The 11,748-nt window shown below is 39.2% G+C and overlaps 1 protein-coding gene across 3 annotated transcripts; it reads right to left on the bottom strand.

The window, feature by feature from the left end:
- Nucleotides 1-2,410: 2,410 nt before the first annotated feature.
- Nucleotides 2,411-11,354, bottom strand: NMRK1 (nicotinamide riboside kinase 1). 3 transcript variants are annotated; one of them, XM_057425804.1, is made up of 8 exons: nucleotides 10,810-11,354; nucleotides 10,239-10,329; nucleotides 9,545-9,593; nucleotides 8,278-8,477; nucleotides 8,129-8,200; nucleotides 6,149-6,255; nucleotides 5,188-5,277; nucleotides 2,411-4,649 (listed from the first exon to the last, which is right to left on the bottom strand). In XM_057425804.1, exons 3-8 carry the CDS (start codon nucleotides 9,569-9,571, stop codon nucleotides 4,630-4,632), a joined length of 516 nt encoding a protein of 171 aa, XP_057281787.1. In that variant the 5' UTR covers nucleotides 9,572-9,593; nucleotides 10,239-10,329; nucleotides 10,810-11,354; the 3' UTR covers nucleotides 2,411-4,629. The 3 variants fall into 3 exon arrangements, with proteins under 3 accessions (XP_057281787.1, XP_057281784.1, XP_057281785.1); XM_057425801.1 differs by having other exon boundaries at nucleotides 8,278-8,449; nucleotides 10,810-11,350; XM_057425802.1 differs by lacking the exon at nucleotides 9,545-9,593.
- Nucleotides 11,355-11,748: the final 394 nt, after the last annotated feature.

Below are 11,748 nucleotides of genomic sequence, written 5' to 3'. Positions count from 1 at the left end.
CATCCTCAGCTGGATGGACAAAAGAGGTGTTGTTCTGAAGGGCACATGAAGTAGTTTCAGAACATAGGAAACTGATTCTGAGAAATCTCGAGGAACTGGCCAACAAAGTTGAGAAGCAGGTATTTATTGCGGTGCCTGGAGACACAGGGAATAGCTGCTTCTAGCGTGTCTCTCCTGAGCATCAGCCAGGCTGTGATTATATTGTCCCTAAATATACATATTCATTAGACTACATACATATTCATTGAGTTACTTATACATTACATCATAAAACATTGTACCGCACCTTCAACAATTCGATTTAGAATCGTTTTCGTATCAGTAACCACCAGGCTGGTCCCCATTTTTCAAAAATGTGTGTGTGTGTGTGTGTGTCTGTGAGACAAAACCAGCATCTGAATCGATACACAGTGTAAACATCAGAAATAACAGCTTTTAGACTTTGAAGGTTAGAGGAGCAACAGCTCTTCAAGGTAAAAAATTTGTTCCAACTGCATCAGTGTTCATGGTGACTACATTGTCATGTTCTTTCCCTTATTTTGACATCATGAAGAAATCACCTTGATATCAATCTAAACCTGTACTTGCATTTCAGTCCTTCTTAGATATAAGCCATTAGACTTACGTAGACCACCATCCTTTCTATTACCATGTTTCTAAACATGCAAGACACTTATCAAAGCTTTCCTTCTGCTATGATAGCCTGAAGTTGCAGCCAGCAGAAGATACCACTTCCAAAAGCCCACTCTTTCCTCCCGCCCTGCAGCTCTCCCAAACTACTTTCTTTACAGGGTGCTCAGCCCTGGCAGTGAAAAGGCAACTGCTAGGGGCAAACTAGATTTTTCCTGTCAGGGGCTGTACTACTTTAAAAGCAAAAGCATTCTACCAATATACCAACTTTATAACGGCACCTGAAAGACTTTATTTCCCAAAGAGACTCAGAAGAGATCATTGTCTTTTCTCCCTAAGGTGAGTTCCTGTAGCAATGATGAAGAAAACATGCAGTTTAAGCACCATGGGTGACCCTGGCCAGTTTTGACTTCCCATCCATGGTAGAGCCCTGCCTGTTTCTTTTATTGATTCTTATGTGCTGGGGTCAATGAATCTTCCCTTTTGAACTTGCTGGTACTGTCTGCCTCCTATGGCATTAAATCTCAGAAGTCTGCTGTGTGAAATACCACCTTAATAGAATTGGTCAATCTGTTTCAAGTGAAGGAATGTCCCCTAAAACTAGTATTCATACAATCTGGTGAATACTAGTTCTGCATCCACTTGACTCAAAGCTTTCAAGGTTTTGTAAACCTTGCCCTTTTCTCACCTCAGCCTTCTCCTCTCCAGAATGACAGCTTCCAGCATTTTTCACTTCTCCTGACAAAGTGGCTGCTCTGTTCCCTTGATCCTGTTAACTTGCCTTTCTTTTAACTCCACTATGGACTTCCTCCAGATGTAGCAACCAGAACTGCACAATACTGAAAATCTGGGTCCACCAGTTTTACACACGAACAAACAGCACCACCTGTTTTGTTCACAACACCCATAAGATGTGTATGTAATATTTTGATGCAGCCCTGCACCATGGGGATTGTTTCAGAAAAATTCTTAAAGATCTCTGCCCTGAGCTGTAACTACAAGTTGCTGAATTGCAAGCTCAATACCATGTATATTCTGATAAATGATATATATCACAAATACATAAATCTGTACTGGAGCACATCTACTCCTTTTGCCCATGGAAGTGTTACCTGGCAATGAAGAAGTTAAGATTTTTGTAAAGGACAGTCTGTGCAGGCTTGAAAATCTTCAGTTTAGAACTGAACAGAAACATGTGGCAAGGAAAAACAGTTTCCTTACAAGCTCATAGACTTTGAGGAGAGGCAGGATACTGACAAATGAACCATCTGCATCAGAAAAAGAGTAACCAGAAAGATTAGGAAGGCAGAATTAATTTTGAAAAGCCTAGCCAAACAGGAGGTAACTGTGTTCCTAAACTTGGTTCATTAAAAATCACACCGCCTGAGAGAAAGAGACCCTTGCTCACAGAGACCCTTCCTCAAGGAACACGTGGTGAAATAAATATATACTGTGCCTTTAAACAGAGGAGAGAATGAAAAAGCCAATGACAGTAGTTACACTCTTACGTATATGGAAAATACTGATTTTCACTGTTTGAAACATAAAGTGGACATCTGGCAGACTGAGGGTGTGCCAGCTTTGTGGAGTTACCACCAAAGCACCCATGTCTGCATAGAGACAAAATAAACATCTCCACTCTGTGTGTTAATCTCCTCTCTGTAAACTGTATGAAGGACCCTGATTTTGGGACAACAGAAGGATTTCACAAAACTGAGCTCCTGAGCTCCTTGCCACTGGAGTAGTGTTGGACTACTTCAGAAAGCATGGTATCAGCCCATTAAATCTTAACCCTTTACTTTCTATCCATTTCAAATCATAAAAGGATACCTTGTGTTCCTCTGGAACCAACATGATCACTTTAATTTCTACTCAGACATTTCTCCATGTAAGAAAATACTTAAGAAGTTTATCAAAGGGGACCCAGACACATCTAAGTGTCATGCAGGGATGGGAAAAGCAAGAATAAAAAATTTCTTCCCTTCACCCACTGTATAGGGTTTGTGGGGCAAGGTTTTGGTTGCAGGGGGGCTGCAGGGGTGGTGGCTTCTGTAAGATGCCAACAGCTTCCCTTCTGCCTGATAGGACCAGTGCCAGTGGGCTCCAAGATGGACCCACCTCTGACCAAGGCTAAGCCCATCAGTGGCCATGGTAGCACCTCTTGGATAACACACTTCAGAAAGAGGAAAAGTTACTGCACAGGAACAACTGAGGGAGGAGTGGAAATATGTGAGAGAAACAGCTCTGCAGACATCAAGGTCAGTGAAGAAGGAGCAGGGGCAGATACGCCGTGTGCCAGAGCAGAGATTCCCCTGCAGCCCATGATGAAGACCGTGGTGTTATAACCAAAAAGCAGGTGTGGATCCCACAGGGACAAGGTACAGCGATCAGCAATGAAACCTTTGGCTTTAAGGAAAGCATAGCTTTAAGAAGCATAGGAGCTCAGGAACACAGACACTAATCAAATGGGGACCTAACACAGTGAAGCCCTCCCAGAGGGTGAAGCTCAAGGGAAAGCACTGTAAGGGTGGGTAATACAATCTGCACTGATTAACATGTTACACTTATGTAATGCCCTGTTTTGCTCATTAGTGAACTTGCTGATGTACTGCAGGTGGTAGAGCACCTTGGGGGGCACCTGGTAGCTACCCAAGGTCAACCCCCTGGAACCATCCAAGTATTAGCTAATCTCTCACAGTTGCCCCCTTCCAAAGGGAAAGAGAACCAAAAATACAGTTGAAAGTCAGACAGCCCATCAAATCTCTCTTGAAGTATTTTTACTGCAAAATTATAATACAAAATAGTACTTGGAAGCACTTTGTCTGAAACAGAAGCTTCACACAGCTCTACTCTTTTAACAAACTCTTTATATATACAGGTTTATGACCCTTAATACTGTTAACAATAAAGCATTACATTTCAATCACTGATCAGTTCAGCTGACACACAGTATATAGCCCATATATATATATAGCCATTGTTTGCTTTTCATGTCTGTGGCTTGATTTCTATTCTAGCTGGTAAGTTTTCAAAGAAAATGTAAGAGTTCATAAATTATTCAGCCACCATAAATGATTAAACTTTCCAGTTTTCTATTTTATCTAAATACACAAATTCTACAAAAAAGCTTCAACATTCATTTCACAGGCTGCTTTCTGAATACATTTGTTACTGTAATTTCAACCTGAGCTATGACTATTAACCAGAATTATTTCTTCCCTCTTCCTCCTCCGTGATGCGCACATTTATTGTAGTAGTCTCTGCCACCCCAGTCCTTGATTTTCACACAGTACATGTACTTGATGTCATTAGCAATGCATCTGTATTCTAGCCTCCATATTGTTCCCCCATCTTTTCCCAACAACCTGACTTCTCTTCAGGTTTGTTTGGATTTTTTTAAATACCCACTCCTAACTGCTCAAACCAACATACAACATAAAAATTAAAAATTACTTGGCAAACACCAGAGGTGTTTAGCAAGTAAGTTCGGTTATATATTCAATAACAGTTTCTGTTACTGAGTAAGCAGTGTAACACTTCATACCATCTTCAACTTACTGCTGCCACAACATACAACCAGTTCATCTAACCATGCTTATTGGTGATTAGCAGCTCATAAAATTAATCACTGTCCTTTGTATATGAACATTTAAAATTGTACTGACCCATGCTCAAATATGTTTATTAATACAAAAGAACTGCATCTTTCTAGTTTAGTTTTGTATACAAAAATATGTTTATATTCTGTAAAATGTACACATTCAAACAAAGGTCAGCCAAAGCATGACTGATTAAAGAAATTCTCAATAATAATGCAGTGTTAATATTACTCAACAATACCTGAGGCTTACAGACTCAGTAATCACTACAAATCTACTTGTATTCTCTGAATGAGTATTATAAACATACATTAACATCTGCTCAGTTGGTTGGCTTGCCAAATACGACAGTCTTGGGGCTTCCAATTCGCATCAGACAGAACCCAAGCTTTCTATGTTATCATACTGTGACCTGCTGATCTAAAAGATAAAAACCATAAATTCAACCTGTAGTGTCATTTCTCAGTTTGCACGTGACATCACCGCATATTAGAAACTAATACCAACACCACATCTGTTTGCACGTGACATCACTGTATATTAGAAACTAATACCAACAACACATGTTTGCACGTGACATCACTGTATATTAGAAACTAATACCAACAACACATGTTTGCACGTGACATCACTGTATATTAGAAACTAATACCAACAACACATCTGTTTTCACTAATGCTTTGCCCCATATTCCTTCGCTTCCCCGCTTTTTTTTTAATATTTTATCATTAGATAGCACTGGATCCACCTATTATTTCAGAACATCCAATTTCAAGGAACTTAAAAAGTTATAGCTTATGATGACTTAAAGTAATGGGCAAACATGTATAAGGACTGTGTGTGATACATAAGGGGATATAGATCTACATAATCCTTGCAGTATTTTCATATAAAAGGATTAGCTTTTTGTTAACATGGAATGGAATAAGCACATTCAATTTCCAGTAACATTACTTACTTTCTTCCCTCAGCTTTTTTAATTCCTGTATTATATCACTATACAAACTGGATAAAAGCTCCTCTTGGGATTTTGTTCCATCCAAATAAACTAAGAAAGATGAAAGAAAGTTTTCGTGAGTTCTGTGCCAGTTATTTCTTAATAGCAATTGGCAAAGGTTTTGGTATTCCTGTGAGTGCCATCAGAAGAGATGAAAAAATAAACCCCAAGAACAGTACCTCCCTTTCCTTCATTCACAAGCTTGTTCTAGATGTTAAAAAATGGTAATAACATTAGGACAGTAGAATAAGGGTGCCCATGCAGTCGAAGACCTCAGGTTATTCCTCAGCTTTAGGGTTTTGGCAAGTCAAGGAAAGGCATCACAGTTTCCATTCTCACTGCACAGTAAGATGTGTGTGCTGATGAAGTAGCCACTTGAATTCTCCCAGTGGGCAGTCCAAGAGCTGTATAGCTGTGAACATTACACAAGCTCATGGTGGCGCCTCATCAGCACGCGCAGCTTTGAAACTTCACATGCAAGACTGGTGACTGTAGTGCACAGTCATATGTAAGACACTAGGAAGTGTCTTAAGTGACTTAACCAGGATTTCAGTTATGATCTGAAGAACCCTGACAATGCATCTGCTGTCACCTCAGAAGCTTCCTATTTAGCCACACATATATGTGCTAGCTCGTTACATACACCATACAAATGTGCCATTTAAAATAATAGCTTGTTAAATGGGCTTAGTAACCAGAAGCTTCGTATTTTTTTTAACTTTGTAACTTTTATTATTAAAAAAATCCAACTCCCATATAGACTTAAAAAATAAAATAGCAAAAGACCTAAATTTACTGTCCAAGTGCCACAAAAACAAAGAGAACTTTGTCCTATTAAAAAAAAACCAACCCACAGCCCAATGATAACTGTGTAAGCGCCACACTTCAGCATTTTCTAAGTTTAAAATTAGGGATACCATACCAATGTTACTTGCATTCTCTTCCAATTCACTTTTATATTTCAGATACATAGGCCATACGTGTCCATCGAAGTAACCCGGTGTATCTGCTGGCTGATAGACTCTGGTGCTACACAAAAATATATTTGCTTTTACATTTCCCCCTCGTGTCAGCTAATTTAATAACAGCATCTATCCAAAATAAAAATTAAAAAAAAAGACTGTATGAATATTGGAGCAAAGGAGGCTCCTTTGTTTTAATACAATCTGTGATACAGACTCTTGCTAACTTACCTATTTCTGCCAATCAAGTTACATTTAAGATAAGGTAAAAGTTGTGGGTCTGGGATTTTGTTTAATTGAAAAAGGTATTACATGTAACTTAAGCTGTACTGAAAGTGTTACATAGAATCACAGAATCATAGAATAGTTAGGGTTGGAAAGGACCTTAAGATCATGTAGTTCCAACTCCCCTGCCATGGGCAGGGACACCTCACACTAAACCATGTCACCCAAGGCTCTCTCCAACCTGGCCTTGAACACCGCCAGGGATGGTGCATTCACAACTTCCCCGGGCAATCCATTCCAGTGCCTCACCACTCTTACAGTAAAGAACTTCCTCCTTATACCCAATCTAAACTTCCCCTGTTTAAGTTTTAACCCGTTACCCCTTGCCCTATCACTACAGTCCCTAATGAAGAGTCCCTCCCCAGCATCCCTATAGGCCCCTTTCAGATACTGGAAGGCTGCTATGAGGTCTCCACGCAGCCTTCTCTTCTCCAGGCTGAACAGCCCCAACTTCCTCAGCCTATCTTCATAGGGGAGGTGCTCCAGTCCCTGATCATCCTCATGGCCCTTCTCTGGACTTGTTCCAACAGTTCCATGACCTTTTTATGTTGAGGACAACAGAACTGCACACAATACTCCAGGTGAGGTCCCACGAGAGCAGAGCAGAGGGGCAGAATCACCTCCTTCGACCTGCTGGTCACGCTCCTTTTGATGCGGCCCAGGATACGGTTGGCTTTCTGGGCTGCAAGCACACACTGAAGCTGGTGCACGTTCACCTTCTCATCGACCAACACCTCCAAGTCCTTCTCCACAGGGCTGCTCTGAATCTCTTCTCTGCCCCAGCTGTAGCTGTGCCTGGGATTGCTCCAACCCAGGTGCAGGACCTTGCACTTGGCATGGTTACCAAACCAAATGACTTTTTGGGGGGTTTTGTTGTTTGTTGTTTTTCAGGGTTTTTTTTGAAATATTCAGTATACAGATTTCCAAGTTTTAAATAACTAGGGGTTTTGCCTAGTCACATCCATCATTCAGCCTGGACACTAAAGTGCTTAAAGGTGAGTCTAATGAGAAACCAACAAAGTGAAATCAACCAAATCCTCTCCAGCAGATTTCTTCCCTCAGCCAGCAGATTCTGACTGTGTGCACATCTGCTGCTCCAAGCACACAGTATTGTGCCAGATTTGTAGACAATTCAGACATTGGCTCAATAATCAAGATATAAGGTGCAAATAGTGCACACTCTAAACAAAGCATACACTAAAACTGCACAAGAATATTGTTACTTTAGCAATAATCATCATGTGCTATAGTCAACCAAAGATAAGACTGCTTAGTATTTTTTAAACTGTTTCTCATTTTAAACATGGTTTAACTCCAATATGCAGTCAGTAATCTAAATAATTTAAAATCATTTATTTGGACAAGTTGTTTTTGTAGTGTTTCTAAAACATTTTAGTATCTCTGTGCTCTAATATAAATAAATAAATCATAATGATAATAAAAAGCCCCAAACTAAACCATAAACCAAAACAACCCCTCCCCCATCTAAGCATGCTTTTGTTAATGTTCGTTAAATACCCACACAGTCTTCCCTGTGAATCACAGAGGACAGATGATGTTAATAGCTTACACTTTGCAAGAACCAAAATAAAACCAGTATAAAAGAACCAGTCCCGGTTAGGGGGCACAGTCACCCTCCATGAGCAGCAACTTACCTCCTTCTCCTTTTGCACTCTTCGTAAGGAAGGGTCAAAAAATATCTTCTATTCCATAGTTCATTAAGTGGCCTAAGATAATAACATGTTTAGTTCCGTCTTCCTTTTTAATGTGGCTTTAATATACCAGGTTACATATTACTGCTTACTCATAATTGTATAGCAGAAAGCCTTCAACAATCAAAATATAAACAACATCTGTATTTTTCAGATTGTCACATGTATTTTGTGGCTCTTCTGTCACAACACCTGAGCTTGCTGGGCTTTTCATCCAATTGCGAATACTTTTCACCATTTCATCCATATAAAGGGCATCAAGTACTGGATGGAAACAGAAAGTTAGGCATCCCTAAAAAAAAACATTAAAAAGCCCTCAAAACCTAGGTTAGTTGGTAAGAATCAAATAATCTACATACAAATCTAAATGAAAGGGAACAGGATTACCTCCAAATATCTCTCACACATATGAGTAGTTTCATGTTTGCAACTGATGATACCCTGAAACTAAAGCTTTCACCAGGACTGAGATATTTTGGTGGTCTCTCTGAGTTCTGTAGCACCAGAAGGTGTGTGAACACACTTCATAGCCTTTCCCTGACAACAGAAACAGAAGGGACCGTTCCCATATTCCGCAAAACTTGTAAAAAAACTTACTTACCCTGAGACCTGTACCCTTCTGACAATTGTCACTGACACAGGTGAAGGGAGCAGGAGCTGAAAACATTTTGCTTTGAGTTTTTATTGGGTTCGGGTATTTGGAAGGTGGGGATGGATGGATGAATTGAAAGGAGAATGCAAAACAGCACAATGTAGCACCTGTTTTGTCTGTAGACATGTAAGAACATACTGAGTAAGTACTGAAAGGTATAGAGAAGACAGCTTTTGGGTAACAGAAGAGCAAACACATTTTAGAGGAGGTTTTAAGAGCAGCATTAAAGCTACAGACTTGAAATAGAATGTCCAACTTAACCCTTCAGTTTCACATTCCAATTTCATGAAGTCTAGAAATTGAGCTAAAGACTGCATAGCTGAGAAAGAGTCAGTTTTCAGAGACAATTTAAGGGTCTGGCCAATATTCTGAGTAATACATTTTGTGACCATCAAGTATCCACGGAGATTAGCCAATAAGCAACTCTTCACAACTAGATATGACCTGAACCAAAGCACTAGCCTAAAGTGGATCTGGATCTAGAAGTTTATAAAATTAAATTGGCACACTGAGCCAGAATTAACCATGAACTTCATCTGGTCTCTGTGTGTGATCTGATACGAAATAATGGTGTCAGGATCAGATCCAAGTTTTGACTGATTTGGAATAAGACAATGAAAGACACTCAGTGGAGAGTAAGAAGTGCTGAAGCTAGGCATAAGAGAATTTCAGTACAATATTCAAAGCAATGCATCAAAGTTACTGACCATCATACAGCTTAAATCCACGTTCATCTGTTTCTACTTCAGACTCTGGCTGAAGAAGCAAAAAAAAAAAAAAAAAAAAAAGAGTATTTTCAAGGCTGCTTTTATGACCACTGTCACAGATACACACTTTTCAGTCACAAACATGGGGGTTATACACTTTTGTATCCCAAGTGATTAAATTTATCTTCAAAATTAAAATGCTGTATAAAACTGTTAAAACAGAATACAAACACAAAAATATTGTTTAATCTGGAACAAGAAATTCTCCCAGTCATACCTGACAAGTTCATTAGAGCTTTACTTCAGAAATAAGAGCTCCTTCACTATCCTTAACAAACAACTCCAATGTCAATGCAAAAGTTGTCCTTCTGTTTTGATTTTAGAGACAAAGAACTACCAATTGCTATACAGGTGTAAAGTTAACAAAATTTCATTAACTTCATTATCACAAAGTATCTTGAAAAAGATCAAAGAAGACAACGGACTTCTTTTTGCTGAGTATATTCAGTGGTTCTTGCTACTGAAAGTTCAATTACCCCAGTGCTCATTTTATTTCTCTTTCTCATGAAGTTAACATTATTTTAAGCAGCATCAATTTTAAAAGTTTATCACTAGGGGAACTGAAAAGAGAAGTTATATTAAAACCTACGCAAGTCTACCTTTACCTATCAGGTTTTTCCATCAGTACAGTTACCTTAAAGAAGTCATCTTGACAGATTATATCACAATTGGGAAGCATTTTCTTAAGCTTTTCTGCCAGTGTTGTTTTCCCCCCATTTGTTACACTGAGTTAGAAAACAGGAAAAAATGCATCAAGACAAAAATAAGTATTTTAAACATATGTACATGCTAACACACATATTTATGTATAGTTAGACACAAACAAACAATCCTCCTCCTTAAATCTCACCCCCAAAAAAGTTTATTCCCATTAAATACTAGCTAACTCTGAAAGGATTCAATAGCTTTCAGACAGTAAATCTAGCAGTGCCAGGAAAGAGGTTAGACAAAGGTGGTACCTGAGATCTCAGAGACAACATTTAACTGCTTTTTTGAGGGTTACATGTTATAAGCTGAGACCATTACATGTTGTATTTGTAATACACTTTGAAAAAACACAGAATCATAGAATAATTAGGGTTGGAAAGGACCAGAAGATCATCTAGTTCCAACCCCCATTCATTCAGAAATAGAGATTACATCACTTCATTCTGAAAGGAAGACCAGTCTTTAGATGTAGAGGAAATTTAATTGCTAATACTTACCCTCCAAGGCCAATAACCAATACCTTCATGGTTTTTCTCCTCAGTTCTTGCTTTTCACTATCAAAAATAGTAGCCAGAGAAAACTCTTAATTCAGCAACAAGGAAAGCAGCTATTGTATTAAGAAATATCAATTACAGATAAAACTTAACTTTTTTTTTTTCTTTTTGCAAGGCTAATGCCAGAACCACAACTGCTTGTTCTAATGCTGACAAAAAAAACCTGCAACATACATGCCACATCACAGATTTACCTTAGTATATTAATCATTTGGGGGGAACTCTGACACTCAGTTCTACCAATATTAATACCACAAGGTCCCTCAAGAAAAGCAGTCACTAGATCAAGCACTAATGGTATAAAAAAGATTGGGTAAATAGAAGCTGTGGTGGCAAAACAAGCAAAAAGCTTAAAAAAGAAAGAAGTGACATGCTGAGGAGAAAGATGTTTTAAAAATTTCATGAAGAGTTATAACAAAGAGTACACTCAAAGACTCTTCTATGAGCCTTGTCTTAGCAGTGTGAGAATTCACCACTGCGTCGTGAGACTTAGCAGCGCTGACCATACAAGTGCTTCTCTTCTGCTCCACCACAGAATAATCTGGAGTCATCACCTCTATTGTAAAGGCACTTTGGCCGTTGTAGCTGACTTAGCACTGAGATGGACTAAATAGCTATTGATCTTCTTCAGAAAAGAGCAAAGATTGAAACCCTGGAAAAGGTTACATTTGTTTACCCATACCCCTGTGGCTGCCAAGTAACCAGCCCTGGGGCTGTGGCTGGCTGACCACCTTCAGTGGTCAGAGCTGCCAGAAGACACAACCCTGCCTTTCCCTGACTCTTCTCAGAACTTTCTTCTGCAGCAGGTGTTTGAAGAGTCCATAGTGAACTACACTAGAAAACTACTGCAGCTGAAAAAACAGTTCTGCAAAGGAGGAGGGA

Source organism: Pezoporus wallicus, unplaced genomic scaffold (assembly GCF_028554395.1).
Source record: "Pezoporus wallicus isolate ANWC-B61680 ecotype Strahan unplaced genomic scaffold, APGP_CSIRO_Pwel_v1 contig_7485, whole genome shotgun sequence".
NCBI lineage: Eukaryota > Metazoa > Chordata > Aves > Psittaciformes > Psittacidae > Pezoporus > Pezoporus wallicus.
The sequence above is the reverse complement of the archived record's forward strand: the minus strand, read 5'-3'. Positions and strand labels throughout refer to the sequence as shown.

Bases quoted from the DNA above. Each gene is read 5' to 3' on its own strand.
- NMRK1 (XM_057425801.1), bottom strand. From the start codon at position 10,838: ATGAAGGTATTGGTTATTGGCCTTGGAGG. The intron at 10,330-10,809 runs GTAAGTATTAGC...TTTCTAACTCAG, and splicing joins TTGGTTATTGGCCTTGGAGG to TGTAACAAATGGGGGGAAAA. The intron at 8,450-9,544 runs GTCAGTAACTTT...GTTTCCATCCAG, and splicing joins TGGATTTAAGCTGTATGATG to TACTTGATGCCCTTTATATG.